Consider the following 23,834-nt stretch of genomic DNA (forward strand, 5'->3'; position numbering starts at 1 on the left):
CCAACTTATAACCTGTGCTATCAGGACTCCTCACCCCACTTTTCAGTGATGCTGACTGCTAATTTTTTTGATCCCTGGTGGCATAATGGTTATGCTTTGGGCTGCTCTCTGCATGGCCAACAGTTCCAAAGGACCAGCTGCTCTGCAGGAAAACGAAGAGGCTTTCTACACCTGTAAACAGTCGCTGTATCGGAAACTCACAGGGGCAGTTCTGCGGTGCCCTGTGAAATTGCTATGAGTTGGAATTGACACGATGGCAATGAGGTTTGAGTATATTCACCTGGATTTTTCCATTGATGTATGTACATGTAGAAAAACTGATGAACCGTTACTGTATTTTATGAAGTAGTTCTTGTTGTTGGGTGTCACTGTGTCCTTTCTGACCCATAGGGACTCTGTACAACAGACTAGAACACTGCCTGGTCCTGCAGCATCCTCACAATCGTTCCTCTTCCTGAGCCCATTGTTGCAGCCACTGTATTGATCTGCCTTGTTGAGGGCCCTCCTCTTTTACTGTCCTTTTACAGGACTTGTCTCTCTTGACATGTCCAAGGTCAGTGAGACAAAGTCTTGCCATCCTTGCCTCTAAGGAGCACTCACTCTGGCTGTGCTTTTCCCAAGATAGAGATATATTAGTTTGCTGATATCCTTTTGCACTGTATTGATACTTTGAAAAGTTTTCCATGCCAGGATCTGTACATCTCCCCTCTCCTGTTTGGCATGGAACTGCCCATTCTATATGCCAAAAGATAGTGGATGACAGCAGGATTCTTGAGCTGCTGGACTTCTGAACGTGGTGTTGGGTGAAAGTATGTTTGGGTATGGTTTGGTTGAATGGATTTTCCTTATGGTTTTTGGCCTCAGAGAATTTGTGGTAAAGGAAGACAGGACATTGTTCCTTTCTTCATTATCTCCTGGAAGTTAGGTAAAGAGAATGTGGCCAAAGAGGGAAAAATAGTCTGAGTGGATAACAAACCCAAACCAAAGTCACTGCCAGTATGAGTCAGTAAACTGACTCATGACGACCCTCTCGGTGTAGAACTGCCCCTGTGGGTCTCTGAGACTGTAACCCTGACGGGAGAAGAGAGCTTCATCCTGTCGCGAGGAGCGCCCCTGGGTTGGTTCGCATCCCCGTGTGCACCTCACTGTGCTGCCAGGGCTCCCTCATGCGGACTTTGTGTCAACATGAAAACCTTTTCCATATGGCTGTGGGAAAAGAGAAATCCGATAGTAGCCTTGGCTCTCTTTCTTTCTGAAGCATATACGGGGAGAAGTGTGATTTATAGACAGCATCTGGCGATGCATCTTTTCCGGAACTTCCTTTGTTTCTGCTCCATTTTTCAGTAAGTTCTGTGAGCAGTCCCTGAGCACTTGCTATTTGCCAGCCATTGTCCCAGGGTGTTTCCCAAAGTGGCAGTAGTGCCCCCTGGAGAGCAAGTGTTTAATTGCCAAAGGAAGTTTATTCTGTAAAGGGAGGCGTGATCAGCCAAGTAAGTTTGGGAGCCTGTGGCCACCTTCTGCTGCTCACTAGCTCTGCTCAGCAGGCCTCCTCGGCTCCTTTCCCAGTGAAAGCGAGGGATGAGCTCAGACTCACTCAGTTGTCATTACAACTAAATACAGAAACACTTCCGTTCACATTATCCCCGCAGAGTGCTGGTATTGCCAATCCGAAGTACAAGCTAGAAGCAAGCTGATTGGTCCCTTTGAAAACATTCAGTATGTGTTTGTTCCAACCGTGTGCAGAGACGTTGAGTGAGAGAAGTCATGAACTCACTGATGAGTTAGGACTGTGGAGTGGCTAAAAAGTTATGTGCGTAATAGCTGTTCTCCGTTTTTACCATTTATACACCCATTCAATGAGATGTTTCCTCGTTTGCTCTAATCCTATTGTATTGAAATAGTTTTCACGTCTATTGACTCCAGTAAAAATTTAGCCTTAAAAACACAATAAACTCACTTCCATAAAGTCAATTCTGACTCATGTGAGCCTGTAGCAACTGGAGCAGTTGGTGGTTTTGAACTGCTGACCTTGTGACTAGCAGTTCAATGTGTAATCCAGGATGCCACCAGGGATCCTGGAGATGGATGATCGGTAAGGAGAACTGTGGGTTAGACCAGTAACTTAATGAAACCACACAGGAGAGCTCGTGCTGTTCGGTGCTGTGGAGTCAGTGACCTTTTGTGCAACAGACTGGTGCAGTGACCTTGCCATTTCCTTAAAATGGCATTCAGGAAGGAGTGACAGCAGTACCCACCAGCCAAAAGCTGAGTGATTGCACTACTTCGGAAATTGTTCTTTAAGAAAACAACAGCACAGCTCTATTGATATTGATTGATAACTCACATGCCACACCACTCACCCTTTTAGAATGTACAAGCCAGTATATTTTAGCTCATGCTCAGAGTCCTGCAGCCATCCTCACTGTGTGAGAACATATATTCATCACCTCAGAAGAAACCCCAGACCCGGTCGCAGTCAATGCCCACTTCTTCCTCACACCAGCCAGGCAGCCACTCATCTCCTACTGTCTTCAGGGATTGATTGGCTCCTTCTGGGCATTTCACCTATAAGTGGGATCCTACCATAGTGTGACCATTTGTGTCTGGCCTCCTATTCAGCCTCATGTGTTCAGAGATCATTCGTGTGCTAACTGCGAGGTCAGCTATTTGAGCCCACCAGCTGCTCTGTGGGAGAAAGATGAGGCTGTCGGCTCCTCTAAAGATTGTAAGGCTCAGAACCTCAAATGGCAGTTCTGTCCTGTTCTTCAGGTTCATTGTGAGTCAGAATCCACTCAGTGGCAGTGGGTTTGGTTTTTAAGGGTAAGCACTAGACTACTAAACACAAGGTTTGCGGTGCAAACTCACCAACTACTCTCAACTATCTTTGAGAGACAAAGAAGAAGTTGTTGATAAGGTTCTTTGCTTCATAAAACCTCACAAAAGCCTGTCCAGGGTTGCTGTGTGTGGAAATGGATTTGATGGCAGTGGGCTTGGTTTTGTTTGTGTTAACTTTTTCATTGTACATGCCCACCTCAGTGCTTGACCCTTCAATTTCCCTGTGGTAAGTTTCCTTTATTTATACCTGTGATTCTCAAGGAAGGCCAGGAGCCGTTGGAGGCATGTAGTGTGTTACATAATAGGCTCTTAACCACAAGATCAGCAGTTCAAAACCAGCAGCCACTCTTCCAGAGAAAGATGAGGTTTTCTACTCCCATAAAGAGTTACAGTCTCAGAAACCCGCAGGGGAAGTTCTACCTTGTCTTACAGGGTCATTATGAGCTGGAATAGAGTCTCTGGCAGTGAATCTAGTTTTAGTTGGCTTTTACCAGGAAGCATGCCCTGATCCTCAGAAAGAAACTTCTTTCCATCTGAAAAGTAATTCAAGTACATATTTTGAAAGCCAGAGAAATAATCATAATACATATGAAAACAAACAAAAATACATAAACATAAAGTCCACTTAAGAAGAGAGTCAAAGGCCTATATGTACAGTAAATGAAGTCATAGTAAAGGGAGAAGTCTCCAATCTTCTACTGAAGTCGGGGAGGGATCTTGGCCCTTGAACATAGCATGGGAATCAAATTGAATTCAACCAGCCCTCTTTATTTTAGGGTACCTCATATCCCGTCCCTCTTATTCCACTGAGGATTTTGTGTTATAAACCAGGATTGGCTCTTTCCTTCCCTGTTTGTACGTGATGACTTACCCGAAGGCTGGAACCCACCCAATAGCATCTGGTTGAAGATTACGGTTGATAGGTGCCATGGAGTTGGTTTTAACTCACCGTGGGCGACAGAGCCTTCTTTGTGGCAGTGAATCTTTAAGTTGCCAGGTCTTCCTCCTGGGAGCTGCCGGATGGGTTGGACTCGCTTCTATTCCTTGGGCAGCTGGGTGCTTGCCCATATGTACCACCAGGGCCAGAGCAGGGGTTTCTTGAACCTTTTCCACTCTTGCTCCAGCCTCACCCGAGATATGTGCAACACCGGCAAACAGCCAGAAAGGCTTCAGATTCCCTATGCATTTTGATGTTTGATTAATTTTCGGTCGTGGTGTATTCAGACACCTTTTACTATTGCCAGTTTTTTTGCAGCCCCACATGGGTTTATGACCCACAGTTTAAGACACTTCCAAAAAACAGACTCACTGCCACCGAGTTGATGCTGGTTCTTAGCGGCCCTACAGGACAAGGGAGAACTGGTCCTGTGACTTTCCAAGACTAATTCTTCATGGGAGTAGAAAGCCCCTTTCTCCCAAGGAGTGGCTGCTGGTTTCAAACTGCTGCCTTGCAATTAGCAGCCCAACACATAACCACTGCGCCCCCAGGGCTCCTTTAGGTGCTTAGAGCTAGAGAAATGTATGAACCAGACTACTCTAATTCATGGGGTTGCACTGAATTGGAATGGATTCAGTGCAGTGCGTTTTGGGGTTGTTTTTGGCTTTCTGATTTATTTTCCACATCTGTAAAACTTTGACCGCCCTTTAAGCTTCACATAGCACGTTTGCAGTTAACTCTGGACCTTTTCCCCTCTGTCCTTATAGATGTATGCCAACCCCGTTCCCCTCCCCTTTCATGGGGTTTGGGTACCTTTCCTGGGGTTTCAGGAGTGAATTTTTACACGTAGATGTATTTTTCACTCTGTAGTCTTTCTCTTGAACCCAGTGATTCTTTATCTTCATTATGGCATAGTTCGGTTTGTTGCTTTTGTGTGAATTTCTCCTTTAATTGATTTTGTTTAGTGTGTTTATGAATTGACATATTGAGACCCATACATTGTTGTTTTGTTTTTTCCTGATTCACTAAGAATCAAAACACTGTCTGAGGACCAGGGATGTTTCACAAGCTCTGGAAAAACTGAAAGAATTCTGCTGCGATTCTGCTCTACCTGCAAATCAAGCCCCAACTGAGCCTGGTCCAGAGAGATTTACGTTTTTACCCAAATGTACTGATTTCGATGACATCCATCTTCTGCAAGCCAAGACTGCAGCTTCTTCTGAAGATGCCCAAACACAAAGTCAATGCAAGGTAGGGCTCAGTTCCATAAGTGCTCCTCTGAACTGACAGAGGGAGCCTTTCTTTTTATCGTCCTCTCTTTTTAATATCTGGAGGTCCTGATTCACTCTGTACTGGGGAGGGGTGGTGTGATAGGTTTACTGTTGCAACCTGGCCAATAGGAACATGTGGGATTAAACAAGTCTCAGTTTGATTGGAGGGCAAAGAAATAAATGACTCTGTAAGGCCTGCCCCCCTCTCTCTTGCTCTCTGGTGATTGGGTCAGCGTGCTGCTGCTTTAGTTAATTCTCTGCCTCAACCTGTGAGCTGCACTACCTGTGGGTCAAGTCAACCCATGGATTATGTTGCTAGAGCTTGAGGCTCCTTTGAGACCTGGTTTACCACGCTGTTGGTGTGTAAATTGTTTGAACTTGAGGCTGGTGGATCCCGTTGCCTTGCATTGCTTGAGTTCGATAAACGGGCCTGCTTTGCTCACTGTTACTGACCCACTCTGCTGTTTGCTGCCTGCCTTACCCAAGGGAGAACTCTGCTGTCTGCTTCCTTGACCTTGAACCTGGCAGCCCACATGAGTTGAAGGACTTCCAGTATTTTAACTGTTCCATGGAAGTTAGTTGAACTGAACCCTCTGTATTGCGGACTAATTAGCTGTTATTTTTCTTCTTGCTGTATAAAGCTATCCGTGTGTGTGTGTGTGTGTGTGTGTGTGTTAGTGTCCTGGTTTGTTTCTCTAGAGAACCCTGCTAAACATTGGTAGGTAGCAATTTCTTCAAATAGAACAAATCAAAAGCCTCCCACGTACTTCTGACATACAGCTTGATTTTGGGAAAAGGAGGGTTCTTTCTTGATAATTAATGAAACAAGAGTCCTTTTTCTTTTTAAATTTTTAACATTTTATTGGGGGCTCATAGGAGCTCATCATCCATCCATCCATCCATCCATCCATCCATCCATCCATCCATCCATCCATCCAACCAACCAACCATCCATCCATTTTGTCAAGCACATTTGTACATTTGTTGCTATCATCATTTTCAAAACATTTTCTTTCTACTTGAGCCCTGCTCTCTCTGCTGTCATTGTTGGCCCTGAGGGGTGTATCTATCTTAGATTCCCTGTGTTGCGGGTGCTTATCTATAGCAGTGTGCGTGCTCTGGTCTAATCCAATTTGTGAGGTAGAATTGAGGTCATGATAATGGGTGAAGGAAGCTCCAGTAGGAACAATGGTGAGGATGGTCCAGGGCCAAGCAGTGTTTTCTTCCTTTGTGCACGGGGTCACTGTGGGTCGGAACCCACTCGATGGTCCCTAACAGCACAACAACCACTATCTCCTTGCCAGCCCAGGGATGGGCAGCCTGGTCTTTCCTAATAAAATATGCAAAGTTTGTAAGACTAAGTCTTGCCATCTTCTCTTTTAAGGAGCATTCTGGCTGTACTGCTCATAAAAGTCATGACTGCTTGCTCCATAATTCATCAAAATTAAATGCAAATGTCTTCTCAGATGCTGATATACTTTGACCTGTTTTTCTCTGCCACACGACTCCATAATTTATCTTTTTGCCGATCTTTGGAGTTTCCCAGGCCATACTATTTTGGTATATCGTGTGACTTAAACAGCCCAGGCCTCGTGATTTCTTCTGACTACATAGGGAGAAGGGAAATCCAACTTCTCACCGACTCAAGGCCTATTGCCAAGAAGCATAGGCAGCCAGGCTTCCATCCTCTATCCCTCGCTACTTTTCTCTGATACCGGCTCTCCCTCCTGACGCACTCATTTGTTCCTGGGCTCAATAATTCATTGCAGTGGTCACATAGAAATCCCACACAGATCTCACAATCATGGAGGTTTATTGGAGAAATTTACAGGTTACCACATGACAGGATTAGAAAACATTAAAGATTCAGTGGTTGGTCCATAGCCACATCTCTCCTTAGCCACCAGCTAAGTTTTTCTCCCTGGTCCTCAGCTTCTCAGCCTGTGGTCCCTGTATCTGTGGGCTAGGAAGATCTTACTTCCTCACAGCCTGCTTGTCTCAGCCTCTGGTTTTGGCCTGGCTCCTTTGCTCTGTCCATGGTCTCTGCTGCAGCCTATGGTGCCTGTGGTCGCAGCTTCGGCCACCTTAGGCAGCGAGGGATCGTGAAATGCTCCACTATGGCTCTTCTTCCTTGATGTCCTGTTCCTGTTGCTGATGTGGCCCACTCTTACATACCCAGGGGAACGATAACTCAAACTGACCAGTCCCCTCTGTTGGGGTTTCACGCACTGTTTGCATGCTCCTACCCAGTCATTCGGTGGGCATTATACAGGCATGGGTAGAAGAGCCACATTCAGAAGTTTCACATCACACCAAGTCTCTTTAAAAAGTTAATCTTTTAACCGTTTGCCTTAGCTGTGCTGACTTTTAAAACATTTAGCAACTGCAATGTGTATGTTTTCTCTTGGTCTTAGGCCTTCCTCCCTGGGCCATGAAGATAATTCTGTGTCTCTGCTCTCTTCCTCTGCTGGTCCCTAGTGTTTTAAGCCTTCTTTTTAGCTCCAGAGGGAGTTGGGTCCATTTTTAGGCGTTGACAAGGACAACGAGTATATGTTGGCTTTATCCTAGAATTTTGTCTCATTTTACCTTGGGTAAAATGCAGATACGATCTATATGCTGAGCAAGTCACCCAAGAAGCTTGACTGTCTAAAGTAGACCGTGACATGAGGAGTGGAAGACTTATTAATAACCCGAGCTTGCTGAAAGGGTTCTCATCGTTACATGCTTCAGAGCTTTGATTTAAAGTACGAACTACAACTCAGTGTAAAGAAAATGGAAATCCTCACAGCTGGACCATGAGAAAACATCATGATAAATGGGAGACAAGATCGAAGTTGCCAAGAATTTCATTGTACCTGGGTCTACAATCAATGCTCGCAGACACAATAGTCAAGGAATACAAAGGACACATCGTGCTAGGCCAATCTGCTGCAGATGGCTTCTTTAATGTCACGTGCTGAGAGAACGAAGACGGAGGTGTGCCTGATGCAATCCGCGGTCTTTTTCAGTTGCCTCCTGTGCCCGGGACAGCTGGATACAGAGAAAGGAAGGCCAGAGGAGAACCGGGTGCAGGTGAGTGACGGTGCTGGTGACGAGTACTGAAAGTGCCTTCTGCTGCAAGAAGAACAAACCAGTCTGCCTGGCAAAGCCGGAGCGTTCCTTAGCTGGGAGAACAGGGAGACACGTCTCCCATGCTTTGAGCATGTTGTTGGATGGATCCGCCCCTGGGAAAGGACCGCATTCTGGGTAAAGGAGAGGGTCCATGTCCAAGAGAGAGACCCTCCAGGAGGTGGATTGACAGAGTGGCAACCAATGGGCCCAACCATCGCAACACTTGTGAGGAGGGTACGGCCAGGGCGGCGTTTCTTCTTACTGTTCATGCGGTCACTGTGAGGCGGAACCACCTCCCCGGCACCGAAGAACAGCAGGGCCTAAGGTCTCATCTTTCAGCGTTCCAGGTCTTTATTTGACGGCTTCAGTTGAGTCGTGTTCCCTGCTTCACGTTCCACAATCCCCTTGCTGATAGATACGTGCAGCTGCTTCTTTACTTATGAGCAGTCAGGACACATCAGGGCATGAAGGTCCCCAAAGGTTTACTCCATCCGTGTCCTGAGGCCCTGCCGCTTTGAGGAGGCAGCTCTTCCTCAGGTGTGTTTTTAGAGCCTTCAACTGTAGGGCTTCTTTTCTGGCCTCTTACCTGACGAAATTCTGCTGCCATCCATAACTCTTCACTGGCCAAGTCCAGTGAGCTATACCCCTGGATTCATGTACAGCGTCTCTGTTAGTCAGAAAGCCCTGCTGAAACTGGCCCCCGGGTCACCCTGTGGCTGTCTGAACAACCAGCGGTGTAGCTTCCAGCATCAGAGCTGCACACCAGCCCCTGGGGCACAACCAACTGACAAACAGGTGGGAGTTGAAACCTGCAGATCACTTGCCTACTAGCAGGGCCCTGTAGATTTTTCACCTACGTTCATCCAATATTAGCTTTGTGCCAAATTGGCGCTTTCTCACTGGGAGCTATTGCGTATTATGGTGGATTTTTAAAAGTCACTTTAATAAATCATTTTATTGGGGGCTTGTATAGCTCATAAAAGTCCATACATCATCCATTTGTTGCCATCATCATATTCAACACATTTTCTTCCTACTTGAGAGCCTTTGGTATCAGTTTCTCATTTTCCCCTTCTCCCCTACCCTCTCTCCCTCATGAACCCTTAATAATGTATACGTTATTATTTTTTCATGTCTTACGCTGACTGATATCTTTCTTTACCCACTTTTCTGTTGTCTATCCCCCTGGAAGTGGGTTATATGTAGATTATTGTGATTGGTTCCTCCTTTCTCCCCCACCTGCCTCTTCCCCTCATGTATGACTGCTCTCAATATTGGTTCTGAGTGGTTCATTTGTCCTTGATTCCCTGTATTTCCAGCTCTTATCTATACCCCTGTGTACATGCTCTGGTCTAGCCAGATTTGTAAGGTAGAATTGGGGTCATGATAGTGGTGGGGAGGAAGCATTAGAGAACTAGAGGAAAATTGTATGTTTCATCGGTGCTCTACTGCACCCTGACTGGCTTGTCTCTTCCTTGTGACCCTTCTGTAGGGGGATGACTAATTGCCTACGGGTGGGCTTTGAGTTTCCACTTCACACTTCCCCTCATTCACAATGATATGATTTTTTGTTCTGGGTATTTTGATACCTGGTACCTGATCCTATCAATACCTTACACTATCAATATCTTGTGATCACACAGGCTAGTGTGCTTCTTCCATGTGGTCTTTGTTGCTTCTCAGCTAGATGTCCGCTTGTTTATCTTCAAGCTTTTAAGACCCAGGCGTTATATCTTTTGATAGCCGGGCACCATCAGCCTTCTTCACCATTTTTCCTTTTGCAACCATTTTGTCTTCAGCAATTGTTTCGGGAAGGTGAGCATCATAGAATGCCAGGTGAGGTAGTTTATTTTGCCGATAAACACATGTGGGGTTAATTGAAGGGCGGAGGGATAAATGGCTCAGTGAGCCTTGCCTTTCTAGTTCTTGGGTCTCTTGCTTTCTGATGGTCAGACCAGGGTGTAGATGCCTTAGCCAGTTCCTTGCATTAGCTGGCAAGACTCACTTCATGCAAGACATCCCTGAAGAGAAGCCACATGGACCTACCCCAATGCAGCCCTGTGTACTGGAGCACCCGTGTGGAGACCCTTGCCAGTGCTGAGATGTTTACACATTCATTTACTCGGCTTTCCTCCTGCAGTTGGCATCATTGCGCCTGTTTTGTGAGATGGAGGAAGACTTTGTGGATTGGTGTTGTGACATATGGGTTAATGTTGGACTTGTGGGCTTGGGCAGCACTGGGTTGGGATGTTTTCTTGTTTTAACCTTTATATAAAACTCTCTTATATATGAGTTTTTGTGGATTTATGTCGCTAAAGAACCCAGACTAACACACCAGGTTATTAGAACAAAGTGTTCTTGCGTTGGAGTAATGGTGGATGTTTTTAAACTATAAAACTCTTGTTGTTACCAGGACAGGGCACTAACTTCTGATCCTAAGGCGTCGAGCAGACGGACCAAAAGTACCTACACTCCATTAGAGTTGCAGTACATGGCAATGAAGGAGCAGCATAAAGATGCCATTTTGTGCGTGGAATGTGGATACAAGTATAGATTCTTTGGTGATGATGCCGAGGTGAGTTGCTCCCCCACCCCACCCCCAATGCTGCTTTGTGCTTTTCTTGACCAGCCTTTGGCATTTACAGTACTTTTGCTTCACTTTTTGACTATAGAAAAAGTTAGTTTGATTAGTTAGAAGCCCCAGTGACATCCTGTGTTTCATGTTGGGCTGATAATCGCAAAGTCAGCAGTTCAAAACCACCAGCTGTTTTGTAAGAGAAAGATATGTCTTTCTACTCCTGTAAATATTTACAATCTTGGAAACCCACAGGGGCAGTTCTGTCCTGCCCTATAGGGTCGCTGTGAGTAGGCATTGACTTGATGGCAGTGAGTTTGGTTTTTGGCTTGTAATTCACTTTATTACTCTTTGCAAATGTTGTCATTAAAAATATAAATTAAAAATACATGGGCGGGGAGGGGATTAGGCCCCTGTAGGATGGCAGTGTTCATGCTCCAGGGTGGTAGACATTCTTTCATCCATTACATGTCCCCTGGAGGCACATGCACTGGTGAGTCAAGTGAAGACTCAAGGAAAAACATTTGCAGTGTACTGAATGCTGAGAATCCATTTATGGAATTTTATAGCCAGGGACCTAGCTAAGGCTCAGTGGCACATGAACCCTGTCAGTCACAAGTAGGATATCTATGTTAGTCTTCTTGCTATCCTGTTCGTCCAAGTTGATTTGTACTTGGTTTTGAGGTATCTCTCATTCACTGCCTTCGGTTGATCCACCTTATAGCGACCCGAGAGGACAGTGTAGAACTGTCCTCCTTGTTTCTGAGACTGTCACTCTATGAAGGTAGGAGAAAGCTTCTTTCTCCTACAGGGCTGCTGGTGGTTGTGAATTGCTACCTTGCAGTTAGCAGCCTGTGGTGGGCCGGGTTAACTCGAGAAACAAATTGAGTGACACTCATATGTATGTGTAAGAGAGAGCTTTATATTAAGTAATTATACACAAAGCGCACATCCCATCCCAGCCCACAAGTCTGAGACTAGTTCAGAAGTTCCTCTTCAGCCACATGCAACGATGCAGAATATAGAACATCAGCCACCGGTGGTGCAAAGTCTTGTGGACACAATGGTGTTGGAAGCATCACAGAGCTCTTGAAGATCTTAGTGTGACTCCAGCAGCTCTCCGAGTGACTCAATAGCAGGAAGGTGAAGACAAAGACAGAGGAAGTTCCCAGAACTCTTCGTATGAGGAGATCATGCCCACAAGGAGGTACTCTCAGGGTGTGTGATCTGATTGGCTGGCTAGACTCCACCCCTACACTTTCTTTATCAAGGTGACATGAAATTATGTGACTGCCATACAGCCCATTGTGCATTGAGGTGTGTGATGCAGGCTTAAGCTGATTCAGGAGAAGGGCAGTGAGTTAGAACATTTCATATGCACGCTGTGGTCCTGGGTGATGCTGGTGATTCCGTGGGTCTCGGGCCTGGCTGAGGATTCACAGCGTCTGAGAGGGTGAGAGGTGGCAGCTTTGGAGCACCTCTGACCAACGTCAAGTGAAGACTTGACCAGCTGCCTTCACCCCAGTTAGCTAAACCAGGTTGTGGTTGGAGAGTGGGGTTCTCTAGGTCAGATGCATCTTGAGGTTTTCTACTTTATGAAATCAGGTTCCCCAAAGAAGAGTCAATGTATTTCCCTCGGTGAGGCACCCATTAGAGAATTAGCTTAGATACACTTTCTGATATATCCAAATTATTATTTATTTACATGTGCCTTGAATCAGCTTCTTATTTCAAACTCAGCACTTTAAGGTTTTCTTAGGTCTAAGGACTTAGAAGGCACCCTGGTGATCTAGTGGGTTACACTTGGAGTTGCGAACAACAAGGTCAGCAGTTCGAATCCGCCAGCTGCTCCACGGAAGAAAGCTGAGGCTTTCTATTCCATAAAGAATTACTGTATTGGAAACCTGAAGGGCAGTTCTACCCTGTTGTGTAGGATAGCTGTGGGTCAGAATCAATGTGATAGAGTGAGTTGAATGAAAGAAAGAGTTGGAAAAAGAACCCGTCATAAAGAATATGGAGATAAAGAAGATCTGAAATGATATCATGCGAAAAGACTGTTTAGTAATATTTCTGTAGTGGTTTCTTGCCTATCTGCTTATCTAGAGGCCTGCCTAACTTTTCCCCAAATTCTGAGAATAGTCATGTGCTATGAATATCATTAGGTCATTTAGAATGGGTCCCCAGGCCACTAGCAACCTTGAGTCACTCTGAGTTGATGACGTTTTAAACCAAGACCAAAGGCACGAAAGGTGGTGCCGTGTTCGCTCCCCTTCTCCTCTTCCCTCTCCCGGCTCTCCAAACAAGACCTTGACTCTTCTGAGACGTCTCCAAACTCCGCCAGCCCAATTAGCAAGAAATGTACACTACTTTGTAAGACCCTGAAAAACTACCTGCAGCTTTGATGTTCTCCCAACCCTGTTACCCTGCCAGTCTGATGAGAATGTGGCTGCTAGCCAGAGATTCTGAGCAGCCTGGAGAGCCGGAGCAGAGCTCTTGGCTTCCCTTGGCTGTGGATACCAAACTAAGTTTCTGAGGAAATCCTCAGCCTATGGCAGCAGAGCAGACAAACTGCCCGCCCTCCCATCCCCTTCCAACCCAAACATCGAAATGCAGCCTGTGCGGCCCCGAACAAAACAACCCAAAAGAATTATGTACAGATTGTTTATAATTTCTCTGCACTTACTGATTCTCAAAATAACCAATAATATGCGTTACCAAAAAAAAAAAAAAAGAAAGACCAACAGCATGGCCATCTAATTCCTGAGAATTTTGTAGGCCTGAAGTGAGGCTGTTGACACTGTAGCAAATAGAGTAAGCCCTAAGCTTTTAAGCGTTTTATTCAGAACACCATACACATTGAAAAGTGGACACATCCCAAGTATGTGATCTGATGATTTTTTATAAAGTGACAACATCCCACAGAGAAAATCTTGAGACAGACATTTATCGATATTCTCTTTCTAATTTACAGATTGCAGCCCGGGAGCTCAACATTTACTGCCACTTGGACCACAACTTCATGACAGCAAGTATCCCGACTCATAGACTGTTTGTTCATGTGCGCCGCCTTGTGGCCAAAGGATATAAGGTCAGCTTTAACCAGAGTTAAAAACATGTTGTGTTGAGTGGTGGGCTTTAATTAGCTTTGGATTTTGGCCTGAAGGAGAACTGAAAGTGTACAATGATTCATTCTTAGGAGCCTGGTGGTGTAGTAGCTATGCCCTGGTCTGCGATCCTCATGGTCTGCAGTTCAAAACCACTGGTAACTCCAAGGGGTGTAGACTGGGCTTTCTACTCCCAAACACAGTCAAAGCCTCAGAAACTCACAGAGAGGTCACTGGAAGTCAGCATGGACTCCATGTGAGTGAGTTTACAGCTTCATGAGGTTTGAGCATATTGTTAGATGTTTAGGGTTAAAAAGACATTTTTTATAACTTGGTGATAAATATTTCTGAGAAACGAAGCCACACTTGTAGACGCCCTGTGGTGTTTCTTACTTAAGCCCTATATCTGATGATTGTGAGATAATGTTTTAAAAATATTTACAAAGTAGCCTTTTAAATTTTGGGAAACTTTATTCATTTATTTTAATTCCATCCTCCATCAAATGTACTATTCTGATGGTTGCTGCAGGTGGGGGTGGTGAAGCAGACCGAAACTGCCGCCCTCAAGGCCGCTGGGGACAACAAAAGCTCTCTCTTCTCCCGGAAGCTGACTGCTCTTTATACAAAATCCACCCTGATTGGTGAGGATATCCTTTCTGAGTGGAATTCTTCTCTGAAATGTCACAAACCATTTATGGACAATAACTTAAAAAGAGAAATTTAGCCGTTTTCCGAGTGGCTATATTTTTGATCATTTGAGATAGTGTGTTTACTTTAACCTTTGTGTGTGTGTGTGTGTGTGCGTGTGTGTGTTTTCATGTCTTTCTTTAAAAAAACAAGAGCTATATGTGGCTGCCACGAGGCACTTTAAATGAGCGTTAAGCCGCAAGTGCATGGCTAGCAAAGCATGCTACTGTTACTGATGATCGCTAGGAGTTTGCAATGAGTAGTAAGGGGAAGGAGCTGGCTGCTACTGCCGTACATTGGTTTCTGGAATTAAAACCTTGTGGGATTACTACGGATTTAAGTCTAAGCATCACTCCACGGAAGAAGAGGGAAAACACTTGGGGCTTCCACAGTGTCTGGTGTATTCTGCTATCATCAACCGTAGAACTTGGGGTAGGAAAGGCATGCAGCTGCGGTCAGAGAACAGAAGAACCGATGCTAGATGGAAGGTTTTTGTAAAGAGCAAGGTACGAGCGTACATCAGCAAATATTATAACTAGAGTTTCTATGCACTTGTGCACGTGTTTATTCCACATGTCTCTGAGAGCAGTCGATGGCTACAGACAGGTTCTCTTAGTAATACACTTGTCTTAGTCTCATTAGGATGCCTTCCAAAAAAAGACTGAGTGGAAAAACAGTGGCTTCTAGCTCCAAGGGGATTTGCTGGGGCAGTTAAAGCCAAGGCAGAGAAGGTTGTGTGGAGACTGTCTTTGGGGATCCCAAAGGGTCATCTTGATAGGTCTCCTCCAAGGGCGCAGGACGGCCACAGAGGCTTATTTGGAAGAAATTTAAGAACGTGGAGAACTGCACAGGGAGAAAAAGGCCAGGAGAGCTGCACCATGAGCTTTCCCATGCTCCAGCCCGATCATGCGCCCGCACTTTCTCTGTGGGTGCCAGACGATGTCTGTCCTCTGAGAATTTTGGAGGAGAACCATACCCCATTCCCCCACAGCCCTGATCTCTCCCCTTCAGATTTCGTTTTGTCTTGAAGCTCAAAGAACACTTAAAAGTGTTCCCTTGGGTCCCTTGATGCCGTGTACAGTGAAGAGCTCAGAGTTCTTAGAGGAAGTGTTAGAGAGAGGGGACCACCCCTTTCAGATGGAGGGTGTGTCAGGGACCACGAGCTGCATGGGGTTTTTGTTTGTTTGTTTCTGTTTGACAGATGTTTCTGTGACTTTGTCGCCATACTTTTAACTTAACCTTCTATCCCCTAAGTATCCGGGTAAATGAACAATTGTTTCAGAGGAGAAAGCAGTTACTCTCTATGGGAATGTAGCACCTATTTTTCTTTAATAACCATCACATGTGAATCCCCTGGTCAAGGTGGATGATGCTGTAAATGTTGATGAGTTAACAACCGATGCTTCAACCAACTATCTGCTGTGTATCAGCGAATATAAAGAATCTGCTAAGGACCAGAAGAAGGGGAATGCTTTTATTGGCATTGTGGTAAGTACATTGGTGACGTATAAGGATAGATGGTCATGGGCTCTAAATACGAGCTCTCGCTTATAGTTTATAAGGAGTCTATCTGGTGAAGTTTCCCCTTAAGAAATTGCATTATAAAAACATCTGCCTCACTGTGATATTTGAAATCACTCACTGAAGTATTTCTTGGTGGCTGCTCCGTGGTCTGTGCTCTGGAGAGATCCAGGTAGTTTGGGCCCAGGTGCTCTCGGATTTGAAGGTTGAAGGTAGACTCAGTGGCAGACATGGATGTGGACAATGCACGGCAAGAAGACTAAAACACCGAGCCACCACCGCATGGGGAGCAAAGGGGTTTCCAGTCGTTCTCTAGTAGTTTAGAACCGAAAATGAATGATTCTAGGATGATTGTATCTGGATTTAAAGGCAGGGATAGTGAAGAGGAAGTAATAATGGACCAATATAAAACTCTATACTGAATTAATATCAGAAATTTTCACCAGCAGCCTCACAGCTGTTGATCACTTCTGAATCATAGCTTATTAATCTTACTTTATCCTGGCAATCGATGTGTAAATTTGCCCACTTACGAAGGCCTACCTGGCCTCTGCTCAGCATCACGCCCCCTGTTGCCCTTTGCAACTGCCGGATTCCTGGTTTTATTGCCAGTGATGCGAAAGTAGGGCTTCTTGTGTAAGTAATGACTGATTCTAACTCTGCACCACGCCCTAACTTTTGCTGCTGTCAGTCAGCATTAACAACACAAATTTTTACAACCTGAGTGTCCCCAAGCGCACCTTTAAAATACCTCCTCCGGTGTGTGAACTCAGTGCTAACTTAACATTTGCTTAACCAATTAGCCCTTCTTTCTGGGTGTTTTGTGGTCATTGATACTGGATGGCGCTAAACGACTTTTTATCCTTGAGAAGCACTTTTTGTCCAGCCACAGGCCATCGGCCCGCTTTTCAAGCAGGCAGGCTATTTGGCTGGAAGGTTTAACCTATGTAACGCACTGCCTTATGTTTACCTGGGACTCACTGAGGGGCACAGTTGATGGGTACAACTGCTGAGGGCTGGGAGAAAGGCTCTCTGGCCCACTGCTGGCGCTAATCACTGTGTGAAGACATGTTAATTTCCCCTCAAGCCCTTTTGGGGGGTACGGTGGGGGGTGTTAATATATATATTTTTTGAACACATTTTGTGTTTTCAATGAAGGCTTCCACAGCAGTGAGGTTCCTATTGAACAGTTTCTACACAAGCTGTTCAGTAAGCTTGGCTACTCTGTTTACAATCTCAGAGTTTTTGTCTGGTGGTTCAATTAACCTAGTTTCTCTGCCCTCTTAGAATCTCATGGTTAATTCAGCGTAGTTGACCATTTGGTCTCGTAATGAGTGATGTTTTAAAAGGAGCCACAGAACTTGCTCTTGAAAGTCATTCTTTTTTGAGGCAGTTTGTTATTTAGCTTTAAGATGACTTCGGGTTAAACGGAGTTCAAAATTTGAGTGTCTCAGAGCCATAGCCGCCACCGGCCTGAGAAGCTCTCTGAGACTGGCTTCTAGATTCAAGCCAACCAAGTAGGCTCAATTTTTGTCCCTTTTTAAAAAGAACCTTGAAGATTGCTCCAATATTTCAAGTTCTGTGTGCTGTGGCCTTGATTAGTACGGTTGATAAAGGAAGCGGGGCACCATCTAGTTCTTCTGGTGGATGAGGCCATGCTTTGGGTCCTTTACCGATCTCTACAATCGTTTTGGAGTTTATGACATCCAGAGCTGTGGGTCTAGGCTAGGCCTCCCTCGTGAGTCACAGGCTCCTAAATCCAACTCTTAATTAGACAGGAGACTTGTCTAATTACTGGTCTAATCTTGTGTAATCAGAATTCTCAGTACTCTTCAAACGGAATGTAAGTGCAATGGGTCTCTTCATTATTTACTCCCAGCCCTCTCCTCGCTGGGCTTTAATCAGCCTTGCGCAGTGTCCTTCATGCTGTAGTCATTCCTTGGGAGTCAGCTCCTGGGTACTGGTAGGTTGTCTGTGGTCCCAGGCTTGACGGTTGCAGTACGATTGCAGTCAGGCCTGCTGCCTTCAGTCTGGGCAATGCACATTTAACAGACTGACATTGGGGATTCTCAGGACCATATGTTGCACTGAAGAGTAGAGGGTGCAGGTGTTCCAGAAGAGATCATTTCTCTGTGTGAACTCTTGTAAACAGTTTTTTAAACATGTGGTTTCTATTTGGGAGACAAACATGTCTACATTTATGTATGCATAGTCCAGCTATATGAGCCTTGGTTTCTGGTCTAAGTCCAAAGAAGTTCATTGAGATAAAAATAACGACTTTAAGAATGTTAAAAAAAAAGAATGTTGAAATAAAATATTCTTTTAAAAAAATAATTTTATTGAGGACTCATACAATTCCTATCACAATTCATACATACATCCATTGTGTCAAGCACATGTGTACATCCGTTGCCATCATCATTCCCAAAACATTTGCCCTCCACCTGAGCCCTTAATATCAGCAGCTCATTTTCCCCCTTTCTCCCTACTTACTCCCCCCTGCCTCATGAACCCTGCATAATTTATAAATTATTATTATTTTGTCGTATGTTACACTGTCGGATGTCTCCCCCTGCCCTTTTCTCTGCTGTTCATCCCCCAGGGAGGAGGCTATACATAGATTCCTGTAATCGGTTCCCCCTTTCCACCTCATGTACCCTCCACCCTCCAGGCATCGTCACTCTCATCACTGGTCCTGAAGGAGTCATCTGTCCTGGATTCCCTGTGTTTCCAGTTGCTATCTGTATCAATGTACATCATCTGGTCTAGCCAGATTTGTAAGGTAGAATTGGGATCATGATAGTGGTGGGGGAGGAAGCATTTAAGAACTAGAGGAAAGTTGTATGTTTCATCATTGCTATCCTGCACACTGACTGGCTCATCTCCTCCCCACAACCTTTCAGTAAGGGGATGTCTGGTTGGCTACCGATGGGCTTTGAGTCTCCACTCTGCACTAACCCAGATTTACAGTGATATGATTTTTTGTTCCTTGATGCTTGATACCTGATCCCTTCGACAGCTCGTGGTAACACAGGCTGGTGTGTTTTTTCCATGTGGGCTTTGTTGCTTCTGAACTAGATGGCCACTTGTTTATCTTCAAGCCTTTAAGACCCCAGACGCTATATCTTTTGATAGCCAGGCACCATCTGCTTTCTTCACCACATTTGCTTATGTACATGTTTTTCCTCATTGATTGTATCAGGAAGGTGGGCTCCCACTGATAAGATTTTTTAGTTCTTTGATGTCTGATAACTGGCCCCTTCTACACCTTGTGGTCAGACAGGCTGGTGTGCTTCTTCCATGTGAGCATTGTTGCTTCTCAGCTAGATGGCCGCTTGTTTATCTTCAAGCTTTTAAGACCCCAGACACTATATCTTTTGATATCCGGGTACCGTCAGCTTTCTTCACCACATTTGCTTATGTACACATTTTTCTTCAGCAATTGTGTCAGGAAGGTGTGCCTCCTGGAATGCGAATTTAATAGAACAACATGTTCTCTCATTGAGTAAGTGCTTGAGTAGAAGCCCAATGTCTATCTGCTGCCTTAATACTAAACTTATAAATATATGCACCTATATCTGTTTCCCCATACTCTTATATAAACATATTTACATATGTACATGCCAGTCTTTAGACCTCTATAAATACCCTTTGTCACCTAGTTCTTTCCTCTATTTCCTTTTACTTTCCTCATGTCCCACTATCATGCTCAGCTTTCATTCGGGTTTCAGTAATTTCTCTCAGTTACCTTGCCCTTGCTGAATCCCTACCAGGCCTCTCACACCCTCCTTGCCACTGATTGTGGATCACTGATTCTTGATCATGTTGGTCCCCTGACCCTGCATTAGTCAGCACCACCTCCTTACCCCTGCCTCCCCCTCTTCCGTGTCCGCCCAGAACCATTGGTCCCGTTGTTTTCTCCTTCAGCCTATTCATCCAGTCTATTTTATCGAGATAGATCTGTAGAGATAATAATATGCACCAAAATCAAGCCATAAACAAGTTAAGCGATGGGTGAGAACATAGCAATGACAACAAAAAAGGAAACCAATTACCCATAGAAGAATAAATTAATTAAAAGAAAAAAAATTTAAAAAGAAAGAAAAACTGGTAAATAGATCAAGTTCTGATTTTTCATCTCTAGGCATGTCCTTCAGTCAGGTCCAATGGGGTACCACGCTCTGACCCCAGAGTCTGTCCTTTGTACTCCCGCGGGGGCTCCCTGCTCTGCTCCCACGGTTGCTCTGTTGCATGCTTTTAGTGGTTTGCCTTGGTGTCACAGGGTCAGTCTGTGCCAATCCCGACACTGAAGTTGGTAATCTGTTTTTCCAGTGTTGTCCCCCTCAGGGCCCTGGGCCATCAATGGATGCCTTGTTTCATAGTGGGATCAGCCATATTGTCCACTCTGTCCATTGGCTGTTCAGAGCGGGGATATCATCCTCTAAACCTGATGGGCCAGGATGTGCTCTCCACTCTCTCTTCCTCCCCCTTCATTTGCTCCCATGCGCTCTGATCAGACATGTCCCTCTCCCCTAGCTGCAGCTTCAGTGCCGTCATCTCAAGTAAATTCTTCTGGGGTGAGGGGCAGTGGTCCATGTAGCTGGTATGGGGGCCGAGCCCTCAGGCCCCTCCACTGGCTCCCCACTCCTTGCCGGCACACTGCATTCGTCTAGCACTGGCTGTATATCTGATCCCTCTTTACCTGTGGAGACACAACAATACCCATCCCTTGGGTGGGTCAGTGCCCTATTCCCCCATCACACATCTTTTTTTTTTTCCTTTCCCCTTTCCTCCCTCCACCTCCTTTTCAGTTGGCTACCGTTTGTACCCCTGGATTTGGTCTGGCCCCTGCAATACTACCTGGACCTCACCCCTGGAGTGTTTGTATACAGGAGCTTGTCCCTGTGCTCCTTTTGCATTTACCTTTCTGTTCTTTCATATATATATGAGGTAAATATATATATATATTTACCTCACACACACACACACACATATATATAAACTTACCATATATATATATAAACTTACCTCAGTGACTCATATTATACTTGTCCTTTTGTGCTTGGCTTACTTCACTTAGCATCATTTCCTCCAGTTCTTCCCATGAGGCGATATGCCTCATGCATTCATCACTGCTTTGTAGCGATGTATAGTACTCCATTGCATGTATGTACCACAGTTTTTTAATCCATTTATTGAAGATGGCATCTGCTTGCCATTTAATATTTTTGGGACCCTTATCAAAGATCAATTGCCTGTAGGCTGATGTTTTTATTTCTGGGTCTTCAGCTCTTTTCCATTGTTATGAATATCTGTCATTATGCCAGTACCACACTGTTTTGACTACTGTGGCCGTAGAGTATGTGCTAAAATCAGGTAGAACAAGCCCTCCCACTTTGTCCTTCTTCTTGAGGAGTTCTCTGCTAATTCTGGGCTTCTCCCCATTCTATATGAAGTTGGTAATCTGTTTTTCCAATTCTTTGAAGAAGGATGGTGGTATTTGTATCAGGATAGCACTGAACTTATATAGTTCCTTGGGCTGAACTGACATCTTTACTATATTGAGTGTGCCAATCCACGAGCATGGGATATTCTTCCATTTGTTGAGGTCACTCTTGATTTCTTGAAGTAGTGGTTTATAATTTTCTTCATCCAAATCTTTCATTTTTTTTTAGGCCAGTATATCCCTAGGTATTTCAATTTGTGGTTGTCTATTGTAAAGGGCATTACCTTTTTAATCGTCTCTTCTGTGGTCTTGTCTGATGTGTAGAGCATTCCAATAGACTTTGGTTTGATGATTTGTGTCCTGCCACTCTGCCATATTCCTCTATTGCTTCCAACACTATGCTTGTAGAGTTTAAGGGATCTTCAATACATAAAATCATATCGTCTGTGAATAATGATAATTCCGCCTCTTCCTTCCCCAGCTGAATACCTTTAATATCTTTCCTTTGTCTTATGTTGTTAGCTAGGACCTCTAGTACGATGTTAAATAGGAGTGGGGACAACGGGCATCCTTGTCTGGTCCCCCTTTTCAGTGTAATTGTTTTCATCTTTTATCCATTAACTACCACATTAGCTGTTGGTTTTTCATATATGGCTTGTATAATATTGAGAAATTTTCCTTCTATTCCTATCTTCTTGAGTGTCTTAAAAAGGAATGCGTGTTGGATGTTGTCAAATGCTTTTTCTGCATCTATCGATATTATCATGTGGTTCTTATTATTTTTCCTGCCAATGTGGCGAATAATGCTGATGGTCTTTCGTGTGTTGAACCATCCCTGCATCCCACTTGGTCATGGTGAATTATTTTTTTAATATGCTTTTGTATTCTATTGGCCATTATTTTGTTACAGATTTTTACATCAATGTTCATTAGGGATATTGGTCTATAGTTCTTGATTCTTGTGGCATCTTTGCACGCTTTAGGTATCAAAGTTATGCTTGCTTCATAGAAAGAGTTTGAGAGTTTTCCATCTTTTTCTGTTCTGGAAGGGTTTGTCTAGGGAGGGATTGTGTTTCCAAATATTTGTCCATATCTTCCAAATTGTTGAATTCATTAAAATGTAGACCTTCATAGTGCTGTGTAATTATCCTTTTGATTTCATTGGGGTCCTTTGTAATAACCCCTGTTTCATCCCTCATCTTGCAAATGTCGTTTGTTCCTTTCTTTGGTCAGTTTTGCCAGAGGTCTATAAATTCTGTTAATATTTCAAAGAACCAACTTTTAGAAGCATTAATTTTTCCATTGTTTTTTTGTTTTCCCTCTCCAGTATCTCGGCTCTGATTTTTATTATATCTATCCTCTTGCTATTAGTAGGGTTGTTCTGTTGACTCTGCTGTAATTGGTGTAAGTTTTGTGTCAGCATATCATCCACGAGTCTCTCTTCCTTTTTAATGTGTGCATTTATTGCTATCAGCCTTCCTCTGATAAATGTCTTTGCTGTATCCCACAGGATTTGGTACGTCGTATTTTCGTTCTCATTGGTTTCTAGAAACTTCCTGATTTCATCTCTGATCTGGGTCAATAACCCACTCCTTTTGCAATAGGAAGTTGTTCACCCTCCAGTGTTTGCCCTTGCTCTCTTCACCGCCCTTCTGTTAATTTCCAGCTTTATGGCTCAGTGATTGGAGAGAGATGTCTGTATAACCTCTATGTGTTTGAATTTACTCAGTTCCACTTGTGTCCCAGCATGTGGTCTGTTTAGAATATGTGACATATGCGCTTGAAAAGAATATGAATTAATTTGCATGTGGGTGGAGAGCTCTGAAAATATCTATCAAGCCAAGTCGACCAATTGTGCTATTTAGATCTGTAGCATCCTTGTTGAGTTTCTTTCCCAGTGATCTGGAATTTTCAGAGAGTGGTGTACTAAAGTCACCAACTATAATTGCTGAGTCTGTGATTTCTTTTTTCATCTTTTGGAGTGTTTGATTTATGAATTTCGCAGGTCTCTCATTAGGTGCATATATGTTTATTATGCTCACTGGTTCTTGGTCTATTGTTCCCTTGAGCATTATATAGTTCCCCCTCCTTGTCTCTTGTTATGGCCTGTATCTTGAGGTCAGTTTGGTCAGATATTAAGATCGCTACTCCTGCTTCTTTTGTATTACCATATGCTTGGTATATTTTTCTCCAGCTTTTAATTGTCAACCTGTTTTTGTCTGCAAGCTTGAGATGAGTCTCCTGGAGGCAGCAGATCGATGGGTTATGTTTCCTGAGCCCGTCTGTTAGCCTCTGCCTTTTAATGCCTCCTGAGTTCAGGCCATTGATATTCAGTGTTATTATATCC

General features: G+C 44.3%; 1 protein-coding gene across 1 annotated transcript in view; it reads left to right on the forward strand.

The window, feature by feature from the left end:
• Positions 1–23,834, forward strand: part of MSH3 (mutS homolog 3) — a 197,679-nt gene that overhangs the window by 2,166 nt on the left and 171,679 nt on the right. The window contains exons 3-7 of the mRNA XM_075541226.1: positions 4,803–5,023; positions 10,568–10,729; positions 13,701–13,817; positions 14,363–14,480; positions 15,863–16,008. Coding sequence (XP_075397341.1) covers positions 4,803–5,023; positions 10,568–10,729; positions 13,701–13,817; positions 14,363–14,480; positions 15,863–16,008 — 764 coding nt within the window. The remainder of the gene's footprint in view (positions 1–4,802; positions 5,024–10,567; positions 10,730–13,700; positions 13,818–14,362; positions 14,481–15,862; positions 16,009–23,834) is intronic.

This window comes from Tenrec ecaudatus, chromosome 2, assembly GCF_050624435.1.
Source record: "Tenrec ecaudatus isolate mTenEca1 chromosome 2, mTenEca1.hap1, whole genome shotgun sequence".
Classification (NCBI taxonomy): domain Eukaryota; kingdom Metazoa; phylum Chordata; class Mammalia; order Afrosoricida; family Tenrecidae; genus Tenrec; species Tenrec ecaudatus.